The sequence below is a fragment of the Pleurotus ostreatus genome (genome assembly GCF_014466165.1).
Source record: "Pleurotus ostreatus strain PC9 chromosome Unknown scaffold_2, whole genome shotgun sequence".
Classification (NCBI taxonomy): domain Eukaryota; kingdom Fungi; phylum Basidiomycota; class Agaricomycetes; order Agaricales; family Pleurotaceae; genus Pleurotus; species Pleurotus ostreatus.
The window spans coordinates 992,108-1,017,401 of record NW_023503157.1 but is presented as its reverse complement, the minus strand read 5'-3'; the positions used below and the strand labels follow the sequence as shown (position 1 = coordinate 1,017,401).

Below are 25,294 nucleotides of genomic sequence, written 5' to 3'. Positions count from 1 at the left end.
ATTTGTGGCTGTTGTTGACCAGGGTGAGTATCACTATATACCTATCTCAACCAGTCCAATGTTTGGTGATTTTACACTGGTAGAACTCCTATAATATTTGCCACCCCTCCTCGGGGATCATTACTGCTATGCAGCTGCATGGGAATTGATATCATAGCCATACAACGCACATAGAGGCAGTCGGCAGTTGGTAGCACATCGTGAGGGACATTCGTGGCGTGGGAGCACCTCATTGTGGTTATTTGTTGGTAGATACTCACGTAGTAACTAACAGTTGATACGGACAGTCGCCTTTGACAATTAGTGATTATCTGCGGTTGATAATTTGTGACTAACTGTTGATATAGTCAGTCGGCCTCCGAGATTTTGCTGTGCCTCACTGACATGTGTTTAAGTCCTCTGACTGTTCATTGTTGCGTGTCAAAGCTAGTTGATTGGTCAGGCATCAGACATTAACAAAGGACACGGGAAAACCATATATTATTTGCGGGGGGGGGGAGGGGACGGGGCGGGAGGAACACAATGTACGATGTACGAGAAGTATGTAATGACTAATTACGGGCCTTCTTTGATGAACACGTGGCAACATCAGACTCAGGGGACCTGTGTTTGGAGCCATTGGTGTGGATCATGGTTTCCAAGACCCATTTGAAGTCCTCGAGGGTGGTGGTAATCTCAGCCTGGTATACCTTGTTGGCCTCCGCAGCCTGAAGCCACCAGGTGAGGGTAGCCATCAAGCTATAGACACCGTTGATGGTGCCCTTTGGTCCATCCTTCAGTGGGCATGACACGTCGCAGGCTGCCATCGGCACCAACTTTTCGGTTGGCTGGTTGGAGTTCGCAGTACCACTGCCACCACTGCTAGCCGAACGTGACAGCATTCTTGATGTTCGGTTCGACATTTCGCGCATTCTTGACCCATACAGACATCTCCTTGGGGCGGTTCTTTCCAATTGCAAGCATGTGATTGGCCAGCTTAAGTTTAAGTAGTTAGTATAGACATTGGCCGCCGAACTGACAGGCTTACCTTTCCATCAAGGAACCCGAGGCTCCTTTCGAAGTCGATGAAACATCCGATGACAGAGAACCATCGGGGGTCTTTGCTGTGTTGCGCAAGGTAAGGGACTACGGACTTGAGCCAATCAGGGGCGTTGAAGGGACACGCAATGACCACATCGACATCCATTGGAACGACTTCATCAGTGCCTGTGTCACGCAGGGCATCTGCTTCAGTGGTGTTGGGGGTCGCGCCGCTAGACGCCAAGCCATCGCTAGTCGCAGTCGTAGCCAGCTTGTCTGCTTCAGCGGGGAGGGTAGGCGCATTGGCCTTTTCAATTGTGTCAGTAGGAGCGGGGGTGTTGTCCTTGATTGCTTCGGTGGGAACAGGGACTACGGCGTCGTCCTCGGAAGCTTCAGCGGGGGCACCCACAATCTTGTCTTCAGTTAAATCAACGAAGGGAGCAGAGGCTTCGGTCTCGCCGCTATAGCAGTCTCAGTTACAGTAAACCATATGTTCGGAAGCACTTACCTAGTCAGCCTTGTGAAGCACCGAACTGGCTCTGCAGCATCCTTGGTGCTCTTTGGTGCTCGAGTGCGTGGCTTCTTTCCTCCAAAGACAGGGGGCTTGTCGAGTCCAAGGGAAACAAGAAGGGCCTTGTTGTGTTCGATGTTTGCCTCCCGCTCGATCTCGTAAGCCGAATGCAAGGGGCGAGCAGGAGCGGCATCAGTAATGTTGCTGGTCGCCTCAGCCTCATTGGGAATCTCCTCAGCGTCGGAATTGTCTTCAATGAGCTCGAGGTGAGCATCATGGTTGCTCGAGGAGGCGGCCGCACTCAGAGGAGGGGCAGGAGTAGACACGGGAGCAGCATTAGACTCGGGAGCGGCGGTTGGGATGTTGTAGTCACAAAGGTGTTCAGTACCAGGCAATGCACATCTCATATGTTCTTCGGGAGCTAAACATGGGTCAGTTTCGTGATTCAGACAAAGCAGCAGTTAACTCACGAAAGACGAGCTTGGCAAATTCGGTGAAAGGAACCTGAAAGGTCTTCCTATAGTTCTTGATGTACTGGGTAAAGTCACAGCCGTTGGAGGTCTTACCCTCTGTAAGTCTATGGGAAGTGTGTGAGTATTGTCAAATGACATCATGAAAGGAGCACTCACGAATATGCCAAAATGTTTCCACCCTGCGATGGGTCCGGCCCAGCCACCATTGTCAACGAGATGAAGCCTGTGTGCTCCAGGATTTGCTGCCCCGCCTGGTCCAAGGAGTATGGAAGTGAGTCGAGTCCACTGCGACGTATCAGTCAAATCGGGCCTCACTTATAACAATGGAACTTACATCTGGAAATCCCAAGCTCGAGCTGCATCGTCATCTGCGTTGTCTTCAACTTCCTCATCTTCAGAGGGTACCTTCAAGGCTTCATGCTTAGCGAAGATGGTCTCTTGAATCTCCTTCAGTTGGATAGCGAAAACATGCTTGGTGACAGCATTGATGAAGGTCACTGGGATTCGGGGAATAGGAAGGGCGGCGTTGTAGGTAGGCCTCTTCTTGTACTCGACAACCCACTCCTCTGCGACCACATTGCGAAGGATGATTCCATCGGGAAGTTTCTTGGACCACCAAGTGTGACAGAACGTCTGAGAGACTGCCAGGCGTTGGGAGCGCTTGGGCGCCTGGTTAAGGTTGAGGACCTGGCAAGTGTTGGCGGTAACCCGCATGTGACTTCAGTTTCTAACAACCCGTTTTGACATTAGTGACCCACACTGATACTGATAAGATAAGGTACTCACTGCTTCAACATCAGCGAAAAGGAGATCATCTGGTAAATAGCCAACAAGTGTACGAAATGTAGAGTAAGGCCGAAAATACATTACCATGTGCACAATGAATTTGAGGTCTTTATGTGGTGTTGATCAATCACTAATGACTTTCAAAAGAGCTTATTATCTACGCCTAGAATGTCAAAAATGCCACGGTGACTCGACTTACTTGCTCGGTATAATATGTTTACCAACATGGTGAACACGAGCATCACGGTGACGTCTTATAGGCACTACTATCTTGACTGATGCCCATCTTGCTGATGCCATTCACCAGCAGTGTACAAGTCACTTGCAAGGCTTGCCCGGCTGATGGATCGAGCCATATACATTACGCTAGCCCCAGTGTTCAGCCTAACAATGATCCTATCAAGGCATCACACTGTGTCCATCAGGTCACTTATATGCATGCCAGAATTAATCATACAATTTCGGTGAGCTACAACAGATATCAATACAGGAGAGTAACTACAGTAAGTAATACAGCACGGAGAGCAATAGTAGCAAAGGCGAGCAGTGGAATTTTGAAATGCACCTTTCAAGGAAGGTCCGAAGCAGGGTCATCGTATACAGCAAGTTTGGGGACATGAGCGGGAATGCGAGATGGCGGGGCAACATGCGATTGGTATGATATAGTGTAGGGTATTTGCAGGGTATAAACAAGCAGGACGAGCGGCTCAAAATGCAAATGAATCAGCGGGTGAATTTGGTCAGGTTCAAAACTCACTGCTGATTAAGTACTGTTTCCGTTGTTCGCATTTCGCTGATTGCGACGAAGCTCCCTTTGTTTGTTAATCCGAGCATCTTCGTCCTCATCCTCCACCTCGTCTTCAGAATCTGGGACGTCCTCTTCGTTGGTTGTGGCAGGTGAACGGCCAGTGAAGACCTCACTATCCAACAATGAGACAATAGTACATGCTAAAGGAGATGATATCACCGTTGAAACCAAGCAAGAAGTTCGACTACACTGTCGTCATCTTTCCCGCTGTTGAAATAGTTGATAATGCGGTCGTAGAAGGCGGAGACGTCAAATTGGAAGTCCGTGTGATCCCACTCCTTGCTGTTGTTGAGCATGAAGCGGGCCTAGAGTAAAATGGATGGTCTCAATAGTTTGCTAAAGTCTACTGATCTACGTACCAAGCAGGCAGCATATGCAATCAAATGTGCGTTGACAGTGGAGGCCCCAATAATGCGAGCGTTTGAACGTCGGGTTTAGGCGCCGGAAGGGCTATCTTGACCGAGCGTCGTTCCCAACCACCATGGTGAGGGAACAGGCGGTTCATGGGATTAATCTTTGGATCAGCGGCGTCGTCAAGGCGGTTATGCTCAGCTTTGGTACTGAATCCTCTGAGGTCTTCTGTGCTGAAGTCGTTGCGAAGTAACACCCCTTTTACCAGTGTATCAAGCTCTGCGTTGGACTTCTGTGTAGAACCGGCGTGAAACCAACACATCAAACGTGCAATGCTTGCAATAGGAAAAGGGGACCACGGTTGCAATTTCTCTGGCTCCGCTGGAGCATCTGAACCCAGGGGAGGTTCATCCTCATTCGCACCGGACTCTGCAGGTTCGCGATCCCATATGTCCTGAAGGGATGCAGATGCATCTGGGTCGTGTGTTGGCTTTCGAGGATATAGGCGATAGATACCAGTGTCGTTTGTTGGTGTTTGAAACCAAATCGACGTGGAGCGACTCGAGTTTGCAGCTGGCGCCAGTATTTCAGATGTAGCAGAAGGGGGGCCCGGGGGGAGAGTTGGTGGAATTGATGGTGGATCATCTCGATATCGAGCTGGTAGACGGCGTTGTAATCTTCTCGGTCGTCCGCCACTCGATAAAGAAACATCGGGCATCGGTGGCAGGTCTTGATCAATTGGCGGTACCATTGGCATGGTGTCAATCAGGTCCTGCAATTTGTGAGTCAAGTCCTCGTTGTAAACATGTTGTCTGCTTACCGTGTCAGCTAAGGCATTGATGCCATCATCAGGCTCTTCAGAGCGCGGGGTAAGTTGAGTCGCTGTGAACGTTCGAGAGCAGTGGAACTTGTGCATTCAAAAGCTTTGTAAGTTCTTCCACTTTGAGTTGGTTTGTCGACAGTACGGACATAGCTTCTGCTTCGACAAAGAGTCAACACAATATTGACCAACGGTGGAGGTGGGGAATAGGACTTACCATGTTGGGAGAGAGCTGCTTGCCGTCCCTGTATAATTTGAGTATCAGTTATATAGCTTGTGCTCGCATAAATATCGGCTGTGGCTAGTGATGTCGCTCGCATTTCACTGTAGTCAGTGCCCATGTTGCGTTGAAAGCTCGGTTCTCATCGTCTCACTCGGGGAAGCTTGAGCTTGGATAAAGGATGCATTGGTGCTCGTGATACAGCCTTCGGCGGAAGCTAGGTACTACTCGACGAAGCATGCCGCAAGAACTTGAGCCTCGAGAGGGTGTAGTATTCTTCCACCTACTTGATTCAACTACTTTCCCGAGTCGGCCTAGTAGTAGGGCTGCTGCCACCGAAAGTAAGCTTACAGTGGTCGGGACATGACCGAGTAACTCACCGTATTCTACCGACAGACGTAGGCTGAGCGACCACTGTTACTAGTAGTACTGGTTGAACTTCAGCGGTAGGCGCTAATCGACTGGCTGCCACGACCGTGAGAAGTGTTGAGCATATCACAGTGCACCATCCTGGCGACGATTGGTCAGTCTTTGCAAGCCTGGTAAAGCTCTTGTTTTTCATCCGCCATGCTGGTTCTCGTGGACATTTCTGGCGCGCACTTACAGTAGAAGCACCTACTTGACACGCAACTCGACATCAAGTTGTTGCATTACTTGCGCATTACCATTGCCTATACGTCGCGCGAGTATTGAGTGTTCTGGTGTCCGCCTGAGGAGTTGTGGTCATTAGGGCATATGTCTTGTCATCGGGAAAACATCACGGCATTTGTCGATGAATCTTCGTATGCATGGCAATATCTGAACACCCCGGCGTCGTGTTCCAAGCTCTCGGTCACGTTACTTCATGTTGGTGTTATTTACGTTGGACACCAGATACCGACCTTTTTACTGATGAACCAATGGCTGAGGCGCTGTATCGGCAACCGGCCAGCGCTCAAACCAATCTGTGAAGAGACGAGCCCAGAAATCTCCCAGTCTCTTCTCTGACTGGCAGGACTTGTGGTCGGCTATCAACCCTTGCAGGAACTTCTTCTGGGATGCACTAAGCGGCCATTTACTGTTGTTCAGGAGCCACAACTTGATTTGCTAGTGAACGTCATTAGTGTCAGTGTTGGACTGACCCGGGGTCACAGACCGGGTCAGTGTGGAAGGGGTCAGTGGGGGCGCGACTGACCGTCTAGAGGGTGGGGTCAGAGGGTCAGTCACAGAAAAAGCCGGAAAAAGCGCCAAAAATTCAAATTAATTCATTCCATTGTAGAAGACATGTAACTAGTCGATTTCCATAATGTCAAGCTCCTCCACAAAGTCCAACTCACACCCAGGCTCCTAGAACCAACACGCATCGTATCGCGAGTTGAGCTCCGCAGTCTTTTATCCGACTCACCATGTGAAAAAGACAAATACACTGCGGGCATAAGCCGATAACCTCACTGAGGGAATCCAGAAGTTAGCTTGTAGGTTAATATAAATAATTTCTTGTTTCCATCGCCGGCAGTATTAAGAAGTAAATGTAAATAACAATCACAATATATTCTCATTTACTCCATTGGGGGTAATCAAACTACCGCCTGCAATGGCAGGCAGAAGTTACTGATAATGGTAATCTAAATAGCTTCCGGTTATCTTCTAATTTCCATCGTCGATGGAAATCAGAATAATTTCTGATTTCCACGCCAGGTAATTGGGTGAAGATAATCATGTTATCATCAGGATACCCTCGACGAGGGTATCCTGACGGTATCCTGATTTTCCTTTATCTTATCTTCAGGCTTCCCTCGGCGAAGGTATTTTGATTATCCTCAATATCTATATCAGGAAATCTGTTATCTACAACTCATGTGACTTATGAAGTCGGCTATCGCCGGGACGTTTCAGCCCATCACACCGTCGGCTGTGACACGGGTTCTTCTTTCTTTCCTTCTTACCATCATGTTCGCGTACGTGTAGGAAGTAAATATATGTAGGATATTTTAAACAAGTTCACGGTTGATCCAGGACTCCCCCGCGAGATTAATATCATCGAACTTGTGCACAGTTTACTCGAAAACGTGAGATTGAGGGCGTATGTGCATGTACTTGGGAATTTGTTTCTTACGACATATCGACTCGGACACGAAGCACAGCGACCCCATGTACGCAAGAGTCTCTTTTAATATTGCCTGTATGACATTCGTCGCTCAATTATGGATTATATATTAACGCGCACGACAGTTTCCACAATGGATCGACCATTGAGCTTTGAAGCCATTCTGTTTCCTTCGGATGGACGTCTACCACATATGGTGCGTACAGGCGACGTGTTGGTAGAACCACCGCTCATGATTGTCACGCGCCTATTATAACAGGTGTCATTAACGACCAGGTAATAGCCATTATAATTATCTCTAATTATAGTCCTTACTCTGAAACCCACTTCTTCAGCCCGGTGTCAGATCGTCATTCTTATAATACCCTTCACCTGCCACGTATGCCCCATCCCGAAGAGTTCATGGACTACATTGCCAAGGACTTAGGTTTACGTGCATGGAAATACCAGGTATCTATGCCCGTATAAACATTCTTCACGAAGCTGTGAAACTAACATGAATCCTTTAGTTGGTGGAGGCGTTGGATGGCATGAACCGCAAATTCACCAATCCCTACATCATATTCTACCCAACTGTCTCTAATGATGGTCTACCTTTCCCCATAAAAAATTTCTCCGTGAAATTCAAGGACCTGCCTTCAAGGAGACATCAGCGTGGCGAGGCAATATTCTTGTTGCAAAATACCGGGACAATCCCTTTTCTTCAATGATGAACGCATCCATAGCTGACTTCCCTATACTGAAGAACTATCTCATGACCCACGGCTCGCCTTCTCACATCAAATATTGTTGAATTGACCCCATCACCGGCTACACATACGGCATATATACCCTCGCATTTCTTGGACTTCATTTGGCTTTGACACCAATAAATCTATATACCGTTCTGTCTATTCAATTATTGTAGGCGCGAAGTGGAATTCGCGGCGTGAATGCGAGGACAGAGAATGTGTGCAAAAGCGAAGTAAGAACAAAAGGAAACCGAACGCCACATGGCGAACGGAACGGGGGCACGGGACGCAACTAAGCAGCGCCGCGTGCGGCTCAACTCAACGCAACGCAACGGAGGAGAGGAAATACTTCTTGTTATTGCTCATAGGTAAGTAGATAGGTACTATATATACTGGTAGTGTATGTAAATAAGCACGCAGAATGTGCATGCGCGAAGAAGTAACTATGTAACACGTCAGAAATTTTTTCGCTTTCTGCATTCTACCACCACCCGATTATAATTATATCTAATTATGCACACACGCATGCATGTAACAGTTAACGCACATTATTGTGATGCATATCCTAACAAGTATAAATGAATGTAAAACAGCTTCAGTGCCAATGTCAGAGTTCGACGGTTGAACGTTGAACATTGAAATTGGAGTTCCATACAGTAATAAAAAGAACACCCATTTTCATACAAACATCTTCAAACTTATGCCTGTAACAACCTCGTTTCGTCCCACAATTTGACATCTTCCTCCGCAAACTTCTTATCGTGAGTAATACAGGTCTAGTAGTAGTATCATATATAGCAGTCACTCAATTACCTTCTTGGGCGTGCAGTCCTTACTACAAAGTTTCACAGATGTCAGAAAATGGAGATATTTTGTCTGACTTAACTGACTTTGAAGAAGACACCCAAGCATGGATCCTTCAAGATCGCCCTTGTGCCCGGTTTCCCGCAAGCTCAAAGCAAAAGAATTCCCTTCCCAAGTGCCTGGAATGTCGAGTGGGCGCTCACCCAGATTTATGTCGATTCAAAGGTTTGCCCAAATTCTATGCAGACTCTGATCTCAATCTCATTTCACGTTAGGGACGAGAAGGATCGCGAGGGACTCGCTATGCCCCCCCGACCTGAGGGGAGGGAATTTCACTAATTGGTATCCATCCGCAAGCACGCGACCTGACATTGAATTCCCTCGCATTTTCAACCCTTGAATGACCCGTCAGCACGTCAGCACGATGAAAGTGGGTTCACTTCAATGTCGATTTCGTTGTCATTGACCCCATATAGTCTGCAATTGCTCCACTTTTACTTCCGATAGTCTCACAGGCGCTGGAGGCTATTAACGAGCACTCGACCCAGGAATCCATAGTCCCAATGCAGAAGTCCTTGAGCATGGCGATTACATGTGGTATGCTGCGTCAGGTTTATGGGACTGTCACGATTCATATGTTAAGTGGCAGATCGCTGTGAGTGGACTATGGGGCTAGTAGCTTGGATTTGCCAGGTTTGCGGCGCAATGTGCTGCTTGACATGCCACTCGTCCAGGCCGCTCTGCGACGATCGCTGCGAGTGCTCCCCAATGGTGCTTGCATCGATGATGTCCATTCCCAACCTTCGACGTCTGCACCAGGACTTGGGATGTATCCCACAAAATCGCCTCGAAACCGAAACCTCTGCAGGTAGTGCCTCGCTAGCGAAGGTGATTAATACCGCTCGGATCACCACAGAGAGTGGCATCCATGTCGTAGAGGGTGAATGCTCCCAAGACGATTTCGAGATCCTCTGGTCCCAGGGCTTGCCATTGATGGTTCGTGGAGCGCCTGGGCTATTGTATGACTGGTCTCCAACAGGGCTCTCTTCTTTTCTTGGAGACGACGCTTGTGATATTGTCGAATGTGAAACAAATCGTATAAAGAGAACAACGATAAATACATTCTTGCAGAACTTGGGGAAATCAAAGACGGCAGACGGGCCTCCCTTGAAGCTCAAGGTGAGTCTGCCTATGCCTTCACCGTCTACCTCCGCCTTCATTACACCGTATATGTAGGATTATCCAGAAGACATGCTATTCAAAGATAAATCACCGATATTAGCTCGTGATTTCAAAAGTGCTCTCCCCGTCCCAATGTACACCTACGACGATGGTCCACTAAACCTGGCGGCCATGTATCCATTAGAATACGATTGCAAACCGGACATCGGTAATGTGTACATAGATTCTTGAAAACACGAAGATGACTGATAGAAATGCATATATAGGTCCGAAGGTCTACGCTGCAACTGCGAGTAAGCATGACAATCACCACCACGGCAGTACTCGTTTGCACATGGATATGGCAGACACTGTAAACATCATGGCATCTGGCAGGGCCTTGTGGCACATTTTCCGTAGCGACGACGCAGATGCAATCGGACAAATTTTGAAACATCACTGTGACTTGGCCGACCCCATTAATTCGCATCAGCTATATGTGACGCCCGAGTTGCTGGACGTTTTGGAAACCAAAGGCATTAAACCATACACGTTCGAGCAAAATCAAGGTGACTGTGTCTTCATTCCAGCAGGGTGTGCCCACCAGGTATGCGCTTCTTCTCCCTTCTTTCTTATTTATGATATATATGGCCCCAGGTGTCCAACATAACGTCCTGCATCGAAATTGCAGTCGATTTTGTCTCTCCTCAGAGCTTGGAACGATGTGCTCGGGTAGCAACCTCCTTCTGCAATTGCGAGACGATACACGAATGCTTGGAATTTACGTGGCTCTTGCTGTACGCATGGATGTCAGTCACGGTCATGGACGACTTGTTACCCACTTCATTGATATCTACCAATCTTAAGCGGAAGTAGGTGTTTAACTTCCCGCTGCTTACTGTACTCAAAGGTGTCTTGACTAGAGCGCCACCCTCCGATGGCGGCAAACAACTGTCAGAGTTGCGGATTAACATCAGGAAAAACCTCCCCCACGCATTTCGTCAGAATTCTCCGCACTTATCAGAATTGCTGTAAGTAAGTGTCAATCTGGGGAATTGCCGCTATTTGGGACTACGTTGTATTATCATCTCAGTGTTTATCGGATACTTATCCGGAATTATATTTCATGGGTATGATCTTGATAATTCTGGTCAATTCATAGAATTTGCAGTAAACTAATACATGGGTAAGTGAAGGTGAAGCGAGTCTGTAAGGGCAACCTCAAGATGGCCGACAGCGCAGGCCTAGCAGAGGGAGAATCCAAAGAAATGAATAAGACTAACTACAATACATGAGAGAGCTGCTCACCTAGCAGAGGGAGAATCCAAAGAGAACAGGATGGGGATTCTCCATGCTAGGAAGCGAAGTATATACTGTAGTAGCGTGGGAGGAATGAAGGGTAACTGTACAGTACACCAGCCACAGGTACGAACAAATATCACAAGGTACGAGGGGGCATGTGATAATGAAGTGGAAGGGGAATGTACAGGAGCCGTGCCAGCGACCTGGGGGAGTGGGGACAAGGAATAACAAAGTGGGAAAGGAAGATGGAGGTAGCCCGGACGAGCCCCAAAGTGTATCTACGAGTCCGAGCGAGTCCGAGCGAGTCCGAGGCATCCGAAGCGCGGGAAGACTTCGGAGTCACCGGACGAGGCTCGGATGCGAAGGGAGTGAATGGAAGGGAAGCGGAAAGGAAAGGGGACGAAAGGAAAGGAAAGGGAATGAAAGAAAGAGGAAAGGGACGAGGAGGAAGGGGACGGGACAGGGGGAAAAGGGGAAAATAGGAGTGTCCCCTTACAGAGTCGGTGACGATGTGTTTCCGGATGTGTAGCATCATCGATTGAGGCCGGCATGTTGGAGAAGACGCTGCCGTCGTTTGATGAGCTGCGAGTGTATCTGACTCAAGGCGTGAATTTGCGATGCAAGTTTGGCGGCCTGGTGAATGGCATGCCGATGTATTAATTCAGAGTGGACGGACGAAGTGTCACGATCAACATGCGGAAGGTCAATTTGTGGGGTCGTAGGAGTTGTGGGTATGCCTGGTGAGCACTGGGGTAGTTCCGAGCCTAAGCGTTAGGGTAGGATCCTTGTTTGAGCAGGCGACACTCACCAGTTGCTCATCATCTGAACCTAGTAGGCAAACACTAACAGCATCCTCTTCCCCGTCCACAGATGACGGCACAACCTCATCTCTCTTAACTTCCAGTATATCCTCCCCTGAGTCCGATTTGCTGTCTTGGTTGCAGTTGATCTGCGCACACCCGAGTGAGTCCGAGTTGACGCGCTCTCCTGAGATCCGAGTGGTGTGATTGTGCTGGGTAGATGAATGAGGAACAGGGTGTAGGAGTTGATATAGGTCGAAATGGAGGTCATCACCACAAAAGAGTTCGATCTCGTTTCGTTGGGCGGTGAGTGTTTGTGTGACGGGCCAAGTGGGGTCACGTTTGAACGAAGAAGGTGGAGGAAAATGTTTGGGCCATTCGAGTCCGAGGTAGTAGCGAGGCGATGTGGTATCGCTTTCTATTTGTCGTTGACCGGGAACATGGTTGCTGTCGTTGTCCTCGTCCTTGATCATGCTTGTTTGTGAATAACCGGCGTATGGTTCAAGCTTTGTTGAAAATGCATTAGTTAGTATTCCCACGGTCAAACCTAAGTTACATTGAAATACGTATGGTGATCTTTGAACGGATTGACGAAGAACGTGGAGCATTGGTCAAGAACGTTTGAACTCGTCCACTCACGGCACACCGGCCCTCCCCACTTAGGATACAAATGTATGCTTCGCTTGATTGCTGATACCGGGACCACAGAAGCCTCGTTTGCGATGCGGCTGATCGTGTACATGCGGTAGTTTGCATCCGGGAGCCTGGTAAGTGGTGAATACCACTTGATGTAGGCAAGGTGGTTGACTTCCTCAGCAGTTCTGGATGCTCTCTGGGCAGAGTATATCTTGGGAGTTGCGAAGATGAGTCGGACTCTACCGACACGAAGACCTAATAGGATAGAATCAGATATGTGTAGATCAGAGGGCCCATCATTCAAACCTGTTATTGAGGATGACCCGACTGTCTTGTCAGCGACTCTGACAAGTGCAGTATCGAATCGTTGTGGAATCGCAACATCGCCCTTTTTTGGAAGTTGACGGCCGGGGTACGCATGAATGGCATTGTAGGTGTCTTCGTTATCGGAGAGTTTGAATTTGAGCTTGTGAAAGACAGGGAGGGAGTCAAATGGTATGGTGTGATCGCTTGCTTGTTCAGTAACTTCTCGCTGGGATAGCAATGGGTGTTTTTCGTGGATAAGGTATCGAGCCAAAGCAGAGCGAAAGAATGTAGCCCCATATCCAGATGGCGAAGATATAAGTTCAATGGGGACTGCCTTGCGTGTGGGATGCTTCGTCAGATGATGAGAGAGCGCGAGGCTTCTGTCCGGAGGCTCCCAATAGCCTGGTGATGGATGTGCAGTAGCCGCTGCTGTCAACCTCCATTCAATGAATTTCTCATGGAAGAGAACTTTTTCACGCCGTTCCAGCCATGCTGTCATCTGTGGGAACTCGTCCTTGTGGTTTGTGGCCGCATATGCATCTTTTGCAAAGTCAATGTGTAAGCGTTCAGTGGACTCCGTGCTATAGTTATCGGTTGTCCCATACAATTTGATCGCACGTGCATAGTGAACGAGTGAGTGCAGCTTTAGTATGTTGAAATCTTCTCGAGCTCCAAGCACTTTGAAGATGTCTTTAGTCTGATGGAAGGCCTCAAGTGAAGCCTCGAGCAGTCACAGAGAAGTATCCGAGTGTACGGGGTACTGGGCAAGATAGAGGAAATCAAGCAGTGCCCTTGTCGCAGAGATGAGGCGAGATCTTGCTGTTGCGTACTGATTATGAAGGGGAATGTCGGTGAGTAGACCAAGCAAGAAACTAGTTATTTGCTTGTGCTCAGTTCCGCTTACATGCGAAAGCGAGGTGATCCCTTTATGGAATATTCGGATACTATGGTTCGGTGGCAGACGTTTGACACGCTCGTCAATTTCCTCAGGATGGCAGATTGACGTTATCCAGGAGATAAGATGCTTCATGACGCCCTGGTGGAGTTGGTGCAGAATGTCTGGGGTGATAGCAGTGAAGATATTGACAAATGGTAAGTCCTCCCAGAATGGATCACGAAGTGGTTTGAGGCGTCGTGACTTGCAGATCCTCGCGTAATCGTGCTGGTTACTGTGCTCAAGAGCAGCGAAGGCCGTGCCCATGGTCCGGTACAGGTGGGTACATGGGTACTCCCCCAGCTCGTTGTTTGGACATTCACAGACTGGGCAGTCACCGTTAAACGCGCCTGTAACCAAGCACTGCTCGGGATAATCCCCTACATATACAATAGTCCATGTAGCTATATTATAATACCTTGTGGATTCTCCAGGGAGACACATTAAAATGTGTCTGCTTGTTGAACCCCCTCAGTCCACATTACAATGTCAGAGTCACTAGTACGTACCTGAATTATAATTCCGCCTCCTGGTTCATCTTATAATGTGCGCCTCCCTGCTGTAGGCATTATAATGTATTCTGTCGTTGAATGACAACCCTGGGAAGTCTTCATGATGCCTGTAAATTCTCGGTAGCAGCCTCGTGTTCCGTGTTCCGAAGAAAACAAACATTCAGGTAGAGTTAAAACGGTCTGGCAGCTGCAGCTTGCCGGGGTTCGTCCTGTGAGAGGGTGATGATTACCAAGTAGTTACTGAATATGCTGAAGGTCGCAATCAAGTACAATCCAACCCAACCAGACGCACCTATACCCAATATTTTCTGTTCTGCATGATTTTGGAGGAGGATCAATGAGTGCCATATGGAGTGTAACCGTTGATTTATCAAACATTTCGGAGTAGGGTTCAAGAGAACGGACCACATTGATTGAGAGCAGAATCCTCCAGCGGCAGCCAGTTGGACGGGCGTCAAATGTGCGCTTGGGGGGAAAACCGAACTGATGTGAACATATCTAGGGTAAAGGACAATATAATGCAGATCGGAGAGCTAGAATCATAAGAGAACGATTGGATGACCATGCTAATATAAAAAATCAGCACGATCGTGCTCTCGATGCCACTATTGAAAAGGTCAGACTAATGCGCTAAAAGGCGAAGCATTCAACTCATGCAATTGGTGCATAATGCCATAAACTCACTTTCAACTCACTTTCGGCGCAGTACAATCTTTTTGCATAATCTTTTAACTGGGTGGACAAGTAGCCTAAACATGTATATATTCATGTGCTACCTGACATTAAGTAGGTGTATGAGGAGCCTGCCGCGGCCTACCTCAAGGCGTAGTGCGACAGTGTGCCTCAAGCACAACCCAGGATTCCCCGTAGTCGGAACCAACTTTAGAACGAGTTGGTTGGTCTTGCACATAGGGTTAGACTATAGGTATCAAGCTTATTAGTAAGAGAAATATGAACCGTGAGCTCAACGAGAGCTACAAATACAAATGGCCTGGGCGGCGGGATCCTGGGAGTTGAACAATGTTGAAGTTCCGAAAGCTGGGGTACAGTTGTTGATATCTGAGTGTCAATGCTTGTTTCTTGTTGCTTCGCTACTTGACTGTTGGCCCAGCAGTCAAGAACAGCAAAGGGCGGAGGAGGGGGGCGTAGCGGGGAAAGCGAGAGTGCTGATCCGAATCATTGAGTGCTCCAGTGTACGATAAGATTAGATGCAATGATTATAGCCACGCGATCAATCAATCAAGCATTGCGTCACTGGCTTCGACATTATAATTCACATTATAATACCGCCTACAAACCATCTATCCGCATTACAATACCTCCATGGGGGGTTTTACATAGTGGCACATTATAATACCTATCGCTGGATAATCCACTAGGTATTATAATGGGACTACATGGACACCTCGCCTGCCTAGTTGTCCAAGGTCAGCATCAGGTCGAGGGGAGAGATTATTATAAGAAATATGCCAGTGTCATGCGTCTAGAATCCTTACGCATGCTTCTGGCTGTATGGGTCACTCTCGACTTCTTCATCTGGGAAATTGACTTCAAATCGGCATACCTTAACGCTAAACTCGAGGAGAAGCTCTGGATTCGACTCCCAAGAGGTTTCATGTACGAAAACTCGCCTGAAGTCGTCCTCCCACTACTACGCGCACTTTATGGGGCTGTCCAGTCAGGAAACGTTTGGTGGAAGATGCTCAATAACGCATACAAGGCACTCGACTACATCAGATCAACTGCAGACCAATGTGTCAGGGTACGACGCTCTGAACTAGGCGAGACGCACACAGGGACTTACACCGACGACACAGCGGGAGCCTCGTCCACAAAAGAAGAGGCAGAACGGGCAAAGGGGGAGATTGGCAAAAGGTTCCCAATCAAGGTTACCGATGATGTCGAATTTTCGCTTGGAATGCGACTGACACACGACAGAGAGAAAGGCATGGCGAGTTTGTCCATGCGGGCATACTTTGAACAACTCTTAGATCGACACGGATTCTCGGACATCAAACCGAAGACCACTCCTTTCGCGCTTGGTACAGTGTTAAGCAAGAAAGGCGCCCCTTCAACCGACGAAGAGCTCACGTTCATGAAGGACAAACCCTATGACACCATAGTTGGAGGTCTGCAATACGCAGTAGGAGCCATGCGCCCCGACCTTTCATATTCTGTCAATGTTCTTAGTCGGTTCTCCCGGAATCCTGGTCCATCGTATTGGAAAGCATTGGTGCATGTACTCGCATACGTCAAAGGAACTCTGGATCTCGGGCTCACCTATAGGCGTGATGTCAAAGACGGCTTAATTCCAATCACCTATGTCGATGCCGACTACGCCGGGTGCCCGGATACTCGACGCTCGACCATGGGAGTTCTGACGAAGATGGCTGGGGCACCCACGTTCTGGATGTCAAAACACCATGACACCATGGCTATGTCAACTGTTGAGGCCGAATTTATGGCCCTCTGCCGTGGAGCACAACAAGCAACTTGGACTTTCAACTTCATGGCGGAATTAGGGTACCCTCAACAGCTACCAATGGTTGTCTACAACGATAACCAAGGATCTCTCAGTATATGCGAGAATCCCTCCGACCATGCGCGTTCCAAACACATCGATAGTCGTTTCATGAAGATTCGCGAGCTTGTGAATCCAGAAGAAGAGGGTGCAACAAAGAAACTCGCCGTCGAATATGTCGCTAGCGCAGAAAACCCGGCGGATATTCTTACGAAGTCATTGTCGGCCAACGCCCATTGGAACCAGATCGATCTCATGGGGATCAACCGTAGCGTCTGATCCAGGGGAGTGTTGAAGATGGATCACACTCAACGGTTAAGCGGTTTGGGCGCTATTTCTCCTTTCCTCTTTCGATCACATATAAAAACATTCATTTTCACTTCCGCATCCTCAGCTTCGACTATACTGTCGGAATCGCTGAGAATACGTTCCTAATTACTCACGCATTCTACATGCATAACTTGACGACACAATGTTTTTTATTTATTCGCCGCCGCTGTATTTGCCTATGTACCATGCCTGAAGCACGCATGCAGTGCATTCGCCTGGTTGATGCACTGGTTCCGAGAAGTACTGGCAACAAACATTCCCTAACCCAATCCAAGGGCTTCTGGGTATTTCATCGTGTAGAATGTGCACGATAAGCGTGAGTTCTCAGCGTATCGAGCAATATGTTCGAAGCTCGATATATTCCTATACAAATACATACCTGTAGAATGTGCACGATAAGCGTGAGTTCTACAGTGGATAATCAATAAGTAACTGGTCTGTAGACGGTATGAATATGGGATAAGCCTACCTCAGCGTATCGAGCAATATGTTTGAAGCTGAGGAGGCGGAAAGGGGTCGAAACGAAATTTATATCTACGGAACTGACGGAAAAGGAAGGTTATAAACTAAATAAGGAAAAGGAAGTAGCGCTTATGCGCTAAGTGGTCGGTGTGTGATCCTCTATTCTCCAACACTCCCCTGGATCAAGCAACGCTGCGACTGACTCCCATGAGCTCGAGTTGCCTTGCATGTACGGTTGTAGAAAGGCTTTTGGTGAGGATATCCGCCGGATTCTCCTCGCTCGCGACATACTGAACCGAGAGTTGCTTGATGCCTCTGGCTCCTGGATTTATGAGTTCGCGAATGCGATGATGGCGCAGCCCGATGTACTTGGTGCGCGCATGATATGTTGGGTTCTCTGATACTGTGAGTGCGCCTTTATTGTCGTTGTAGAGCAGCATGGGCAACGGCTGTGGATATCCTAACTCAGACATGAAGCTGTACGTCCAGATGGCCTGCTGCGAGCCTCGACTGAGTGCGATATACTCAGTCTCTACTGTCGACATGGACGTGATGTCCAGGCGCTTGGACATCCAGAACGTTGGCACTCCTGCCATCTTGGTGAGGATTCCCATCGTCGATCGCCCAGTGTCAGGACATTTTCCCAAGTCCGCGTCGACGTAAGTAATTGGGACCATCCCGTCCTTGACGTCTCTTCTGTAGGTGATGCCAACATCAAGGGTCCCCTTTACGTACCCCAGAACATGCACTAAAGCTTTCCAATGAGAGGGGCCGGGGTCGCGAGTATAGCGACTCAGAACGTTAACCGAATAGGCGAGGTCTGGCCGCATCGCGCCTACAGCGAATTGTAGGCCCCCCACAATCACATCGTACGGCTTGTCGCGCATGAAATCCCTTTGCGCATCAGTCGCTGGCGCTCCTTCCTTCGATAGTTCAGTTCCCAGAGCGAACGGCGTTGCCTTTGGCTTCATGTCGCTGAACCCGTGGCGCTCGAGCAGACGTTCGAGGTATCCGCGCATGGATAGCGAAGCGATTCCCTCTTCTCTGTTGTGCTCAAGCTTCATCCCCAAGGAGAATTCCACTTGGTCCGTGACCTTAATCGCGTATCTCTCCCCGATTTCCCTCTTGGCGCGCTCTGCCTCTTCCAATGACGAGGACCCTTCCGCGGTGTCGTCCGTGTATGTTCCAGTGTGAGTCTCCCCACGTTCGTCTCGACGGGATCGTACGCATTGGTCGGCCTCTGATCTCTTGTATCCTAGGTCCTTATACGCGCCGTCTAATTCTTGCCACCAGTTGTGGCCGGCTTGTACTGCTCCATAGAGCGACTTCAGAAGGGGAACGACGACAGCAGGGGAGTTTGCTCCTTGGAACCCATGAGGTAGTCGCACGTAGAGTTCTTCATCCATTTTGGCATTGAGGTACGCCGATTTGAAGTCTACCTGCCATATATAAAACCCCAGCATGACCCAGGTTGCCAGTAGCATGCGAAGCGATTCCAATCTCATCACACCCGCGTACTTCTTGTAGTAGTCTCTCCCCTCGACCTGATGCTGTCCCTGCACCACGAGCCGCGCCTTTTCGCCGATAATCTCCCCTTCTCCGTTGAACTTGTGCGCATACACCCACATCACGTTGAGCACTGACACATTCTTGGGAGGGATGCAAGCAGGTCCGAAAACCTCGTACACGGCCATTCGGCTCATCTCCTCGTCCATCGCAGGCCTCCACCGATCCGGGTCCTCCATAGCCTGCGCGTAATTCTTGGGCACGGGGGGAAGTCCTACTGCAGCAAGAGCTACATTGTCTGACGCGTCGAGATAGTTTACCGACTCAGGCAGGAAATCGAAGGGGTTTGTCTCTGCAAGCGTCATTTTCGCTTGCGCGCCAAAATGCTCCTTCGCAGGCACGTCCGTCGACCATGGTTCACCAGCATCCTCAGCGGCGGCTTCCCTCAGCTTGTATTCCTCTGTCTCGATGGCCACACGAGATAGAGCACGAGTCTTCTCCCCCGGCATTGGGTTCAATCGGCTAGAGCGACGTGAAGGTTCTGCGTTCACCACATTTCGCGTTCGGCGAGCAGGTCGAGCATCCAGTTGAGGTCCTCTTTCTTGACTAACGGGCACAACAGGGCGCACAACATCAGCATTCTCGGGCAACGGCGTTCCAGGAGTACGATCATGATCGAGCATAGATGCCGGCGGCATATTTGCTTCCGGTTGAATGCCATCGACCACGTTGTTAGAAAGTAAGTCGACGTCGTCCTCCGTTTGTGTCGCGTGAACCGTAGTCGCACCTGAACTCTGTGACTCGTCGAAGACAACGTCTCGGCTCCTCACGATTCGCCCGTCGTCCAGGTATAGCCAGTATACCCCACGTTCGTCGTAACCGACCATTCTACCCTCGAAGACCTGGTCATCCAGCTTGCCTGGCTTTCCATCAACAATCTTCGCAAATCCTCGACAGCCGAACGGACGTAAATGAGTAACACTTTGACGCTTGCCATGGAATGCCTCCGCTGGGATGGAATTGGGGTGTCTCGACGAAGGAAGCAAGTTATCTGTGTATACGACATAGCTGGCCGCCCAGCACCACAGAGAAGTAGGGAGCTTGCTCTCATGGAGGATGGTGCGAACCCGTGCATAGATAGAGCGGTGGCGACGCTCCGCAACGCCATTGGCTGCAGACGAATGCGGTGGGACGATTTCAATGATGATGCCGTGTTTGATTCCCCACGCCTGCCAGAGTGAGTTGTCAAATTCACCCCCCCCATCCACTCGCACGACCTTCAACTTCTTCCCAGTCTGTCGCTCTGCTTCCACACGAAAGCCCTCCATCGCCTTCAAAGTGGTCGCCGCAGTCTTGTCTTTCAAATAAAACTGTTTCGTGAATGACGTTCCGTCGTCGACGATTGGCATGGAGTAAAGGAACCTGTAAGGGCAACCTCAAGATGGCCGACAGCGCAGGCCTAGCAGAGGGAGAATCCAAAGAAATGAATAAGACTAACTACAATACATGAGAGAGCTGCTCACCTAGCAGAGGGAGAATCCAAAGAGAACAGGATGGGGATTCTCCATGCTAGGAAGCGAAGTATATACTGTAGTAGCGTGGGAGGAATGAAGGGTAACTGTACAGTACACCAGCCACAGGTACGAACGAATATCACAAGGTACGAGGGGGCATGTGATAATGAAGTGGAAGGGGAATGTACAGGAGCCGTGCCAGCGACCTGGGGGAGTGGGGACAAGGAATAACGAAGTGGGAAAGGAAGATGGAGGTAGCCCGGACGAGCCCCGAAGTGTATCTACGAGTCCGAGCGTATCCGAAGCGTCCGAGCGAGTCCGAGGCGGGTCCGAAGCGCGGGAAGACTTCGGAGTCACCGGACGGGGCTCGGATGCGAAGGGAGTGAACGGAAGGGAAGCGGGAAGGTAAGGGGGCGAAGGGAAAGGAAAGGGAATGAAAGGAAAGGGAAAGGAACAAGGAGGAAGGGGACGGGACAGGGGGAAAAGGAGAAAATAGGAGTGTCCCCTTACATCACCCCCCCTTCAAGGTTGCGGCGACCCGACGCGAAGATTCCTGCCTGCCGCGCCATGAATTCACCAACCCGGAGACCCCGGACTGCTGCGAGAAGATGTCGAAATATGACTGTGCGGAGCCCGGAGCCTTCCGACTACGCCAACGCTCCCAGGACTGGTCCAGTGCTGCAGGAGTCATCCGGAGAGGTAGAGCAGTCGTCGGATTCATCGGACTCGTCCGGAGTACGCGTACCGCATCCGGATGACGATCATGGAAGTCCTTGACCTTCCGGGCAGCATGCTGGAGGTTGCTCGCGGGCTCCCAGGAGTCGTGCTCGATACCATAGCCTCGCCAGCGCACCAGGTACTTCAGGACCCGACCGAACCGTCTGCTATTCCGGACCTCTTCTACCTCATGCTCCTCTTCTCCGTCAACGAGCTGCGGAGGTGGCGGAGCGACAGGGCGTCTACCCCGAATGGGGTCCGGAACGAAGGGAGAGAGTTTGACCACCGGGAAGACGGGATGGAGACGGGATAAGCCTGGGGGGAGCTGGAGTCGGTACGCTGCCTTGCCAACCTTCCGGACGACCTTGTAAGGACCGAGTCGTGCGTGTCCGAGTTTCCGAGAGGGTCGGGCAAGGTTGATGTCCGACGAGTCCAGCCAGACCTTGTCACCCGGTTGGTACTCCGGAGCAGGAGTCCGACGCTGATTGTAGTAGCGCTTCATGTCGTCCTGAGCCTTGACCAATGCGGACTGAGCCTCGTCGACTGCGGATTTCATCCGGTCTACGAACTCGTTTGCGGACTCCATCCGAGACGGTGGCTGATGAGGTTCGAACCCGAGACGAGGATGACGGCCGGTATCCAGGAGGAAGGGTGACTGCTGAGTGGACGCATGGACCCGGTTGTTGTACGCAAACTCCGCCATAGGTAGGAGGCGAGCCCAGTCGTCCTGACGCTCTCCAACGAAGATCCGGAGATAGGACTCGAGTTCCTGGTTAGTCCGTTCCGTTTGTCCGTCGGACTGGGGGTGGTACGCAGTGGAGGCAGCCAGCTTGATTCCGAGCATCCGGTAGACTTCTCGGGTGAACTCTGCGACGAATTGCGGACCCCGGTCGGACACAACAGACCGAGGGAGTCCGTGCAGCTTCCAGACGTTCTGCAGGTACAGGTTCGCGGATCCGAGGGCGGACACTGTGGTGTGAGTCGGAATGAAGTGGGCGCGTTTGCTTACGGAGTCGACCACGTTCATGACAGCATCAAATCCATCGGACTCCGGAAGCTCGACGATGAAGTCAACACTCAGACGATCCCAGCGTTCATCCGGAATGGGAAGCGGATGGAGTTCACCCATGGGCGGATGCCTTTGGGCCTTCGTCCGGAGACAAAGGTCGCAATGGCGGGTGTAGGATCCGACGTACCGGGACATGTTGGGCCACCAGTAGCTGCGCGAAACGAGCTCGAGGGTCTTCCATCTACCGGCGTGTCCTGCGACCTTAGTGTCATGGTGCTGGGCTACAATAGTCCGACGCAAGTCCGGTGAGTCCGGAACGTAGATCTTACCCCGGAACATCAGGAGTCCGTCCGATTGAGACCATTCCGCGCTCCGGACTGTCTTGCGACTGCCCTGGGCCTTCTTCAACTCCTCTGCCGCCTTTGCCACTGCATCTTCGAACTTCGCATCTCGCACTCCAGTCCGGATAGCCGTGAGGATATCCTTCTCCTCCCCTTCAAGAGTGACACCCGTGGCACGGACGGCAAAGTAAGACGGCTTGAGCATCACTACATCCTTGTTGTCATCCTTACCATCCGAGTGATCCGAGCGGCGCGAGAGAGCATCCGGCTTACCCATTGTCCGACCCGGACGATGCTGGAGAGTGAAGTCGAAGCGGGAGAGGTATAGCGACCAGCGGGCCTGACGACGATTGAGTTTCTGGGCCTTGATGAAGTACTCCAGGTTCTTGTGGTCCGTCCAGATCTCGAACGGAGTCTCTGCGCCTTCCAGGTAGTGCCGCCATTCTTCGAGTGCCCGGATGATTGAAAGCATCTCCTTGTCATGTATTTCATAGTTCCGCTCCGCAGCCTGTAGACTTTTAGAGTAGAATGCGACAGGATGCCATTTACCATCATCCGGATCCAGCTGCGACAAGACCGCACCCGTAGCGTAATCCGACGAGTCCGCTTCAACCCGGTACGGCCGATCCTCCTTCGGAAAGACCAGAACGGGCTCCGAAGTGATCAGCTCCTTGATCCGAAGAAATGCGGATTGAGCGGAGTCGTTCCACTGCCATCCCTTTGCGCAAGTGAGGTCGAAGAGAGGCCGGGCGATATGCGAGTAGTCTTTGATGAAGCGGCGGTAGAAATTGACGAACCCGAGGAAGGATTGGAGTTCAGTCCGAGTCCGAGGGGTTGGCCAGTCCGCAACTCCGGAAACCTTCACCAGATCCATCTCGATCTTACCCTCGGAGATGACGACTCCGAGATACTCCACCTTGGTCTGCTCGAAGTCGCACTTGTCTGCTCGGAGGAAGAGCTTGTTCCGCTGGAGGATCTCCAGGACCCGCTTGAGAACCCGACGATGCTCTTCGCGCGTTTTGGTGTAGATCAGAATGTCATCCAGATAGATAATGACCACTCCTTCCGTAATGAGCTCCCGGAAGAGGTCGTTCATCATAGTCTGGAAGGTGGATGGGCTATTCGTCAATCCGAAGAACATTACCAACGGTTCGAAGAGTCCGCGCGTAGTCCGGAACACGGCCTTCCACTCGTCGCCCTCCTTGATCCGGACGTTGTTGAAACCCCACCGGACGTCGAGCTTGGAGAAGTAGCGAGTGTTCCGGAGTTTATCCACCAAGTCCGAGATGAGCGGAAGTGGGTACCGATTCTTGACCGTCATGCTGTTGAGCTTCCAGTAGTCCTGGACCAAGCGGAGCGATCCGTCCTTCTTCTTAACAAAGAACACTGGGGCGGCCATGGGCGACTTGCTGGGGCGGATCCGACCAGTCCGGAGGTTTTCTTCCAGAAACTCGTCCAGCTGTTTCTGCTCCGCGGGGGACAGCGGGTAGCACTTGGTAGAGGTCGGTTCCGCTCCGTCCACTAGCTCAATGGCGTGATCCCACGGACGCGGCATGGGCAGTTCATCAAAGGACTCCTTGGCGAAGACGTCCTCGAATTCTCGGAGGAAGTCCGGGACTGCGCTGTTCCGAGGATCGTGGGGCTTGTTGCGCTGGAAAGCCAATGCGAGGCGTTGCGAGACCGTTTCCGAAGCTCGGACGTGCTCTTCCCGAAGACTCCGAAGGTACTCCGGAGTCGGAGGAGGAATGGCTGCGAAGATACGGTCGCCCTTCTCAAGTCCGGAGTCGTCCGGAGTTGTGGCCACATCGTCCTCGTCGTCGCCCTCGCAGTCCTGAAGCTGCGGGAGGTCGTCTGAGTGCAGTTCCTCGACCATTGGCATCGGACCCGTACGACACTCCCGGAGTCGTACGGACTCCTTGCGTCGGGTCAGCTTGTCATGGCGGAACTCCTTCCGACAGGTATCGCATCCGGACGGACAGCGGCTCATGGTCACCTCCTTTGTCTGCCAGTCAATCTCGGGGTTGTGCTTCCGAAGCCAGGTGTATCCGAGAATGATGTCCTGGCGTCCGATGTTAGTGACCGCGAAAAGCATCCGTTCCGTGTGATCCTTGAACCGGAGTACAAGGTCCACGACTTCGGAGATGGATCCGTTCTCGTTTGGTGATCCGTCGACATTGAAGACCGGGATCGGAGCGGACAGCCTGCGTCGGGTGAAACCATGAGCATCCGCAAAGCACGGATGCATGAAGACTCCGGTGGCTCCACAGTCCACCAGGGCCTGCAGGGTGCATCGGTGTTGTGTATCCGTGCTCTGCACTTCAACAGGTATATCTAGCGAAAGCTTGCCGGGCAGCGCGGAGATCTTATAGCTACTGGGTAGCCGCCGTTCCCACTGCGGGCGAAACCTTCGGAGTGTGCGGATTGTAACCGGAGTCGTTTGCTTAGCGTCGGACGAATCATCGGAGTGATAGGAATCGTCTATTTCGTCTACGCTAAGACAAGCAAATCGGTTATTCACCAACGAGGTCGCACTGATCACTCGTTGGTCCGGACAAAATCCGCCGTGTCCGATTCCTCAACCGGGGCCGTTCCCTCATCATCTATTCCTTCCGAGGTCCCCGCACTTTCTACAA

At 50.6% G+C, this 25,294-nt stretch overlaps 6 protein-coding genes across 6 annotated transcripts; 2 read left to right on the top strand and 4 right to left on the bottom strand.

Moving 5' to 3' along the window:
- Positions 1 to 551: 551 nt before the first annotated feature.
- On the bottom strand, positions 552 to 2,718 carry PC9H_003112 (uncharacterized protein; the record flags this gene model as incomplete). The annotated part of the gene is made up of 7 exons (XM_036772709.1): positions 552 to 861; positions 929 to 975; positions 1,028 to 1,481; positions 1,529 to 1,952; positions 2,002 to 2,108; positions 2,161 to 2,289; positions 2,339 to 2,718. The coding sequence occupies 7 exons, from the start codon at positions 2,716 to 2,718 to the stop codon at positions 552 to 554; spliced, it is 1,851 nt and encodes a 616-aa protein (XP_036634182.1).
- Positions 2,719 to 3,553: 835 nt separating this feature from the next.
- PC9H_003111 (uncharacterized protein) lies at positions 3,554 to 3,894 on the bottom strand (the record flags this gene model as incomplete). Its single annotated transcript, XM_036772708.1, has 2 exons — positions 3,554 to 3,710; positions 3,758 to 3,894. 2 exons carry the CDS (start codon positions 3,892 to 3,894, stop codon positions 3,554 to 3,556), a joined length of 294 nt encoding a protein of 97 aa, XP_036634181.1.
- Positions 3,895 to 3,977: 83 nt separating this feature from the next.
- Positions 3,978 to 4,865, bottom strand: PC9H_003110 (uncharacterized protein; the record flags this gene model as incomplete). The annotated part of the gene is made up of 2 exons (XM_036772707.1): positions 3,978 to 4,721; positions 4,770 to 4,865. The coding sequence occupies 2 exons, from the start codon at positions 4,863 to 4,865 to the stop codon at positions 3,978 to 3,980; spliced, it is 840 nt and encodes a 279-aa protein (XP_036634180.1).
- Positions 4,866 to 7,208: 2,343 nt separating this feature from the next.
- Positions 7,209 to 7,785, top strand: PC9H_003109 (uncharacterized protein; the record flags this gene model as incomplete). Its single annotated transcript, XM_036772706.1, has 4 exons — positions 7,209 to 7,271; positions 7,335 to 7,351; positions 7,411 to 7,525; positions 7,585 to 7,785. 4 exons carry the CDS (start codon positions 7,209 to 7,211, stop codon positions 7,783 to 7,785), a joined length of 396 nt encoding a protein of 131 aa, XP_036634179.1.
- Positions 7,786 to 9,393: 1,608 nt separating this feature from the next.
- On the top strand, positions 9,394 to 10,806 carry PC9H_003108 (uncharacterized protein; the record flags this gene model as incomplete). Its single annotated transcript, XM_036772705.1, has 5 exons — positions 9,394 to 9,789; positions 9,847 to 10,000; positions 10,059 to 10,378; positions 10,429 to 10,643; positions 10,695 to 10,806. 5 exons carry the CDS (start codon positions 9,394 to 9,396, stop codon positions 10,804 to 10,806), a joined length of 1,197 nt encoding a protein of 398 aa, XP_036634178.1.
- Positions 10,807 to 11,729: 923 nt separating this feature from the next.
- On the bottom strand, positions 11,730 to 14,016 carry PC9H_003107 (uncharacterized protein; the record flags this gene model as incomplete). The annotated part of the gene is made up of 6 exons (XM_036772704.1): positions 11,730 to 11,837; positions 11,882 to 12,379; positions 12,430 to 12,764; positions 12,816 to 13,512; positions 13,570 to 13,644; positions 13,720 to 14,016. The coding sequence occupies 6 exons, from the start codon at positions 14,014 to 14,016 to the stop codon at positions 11,730 to 11,732; spliced, it is 2,010 nt and encodes a 669-aa protein (XP_036634177.1).
- Positions 14,017 to 25,294: the final 11,278 nt, after the last annotated feature.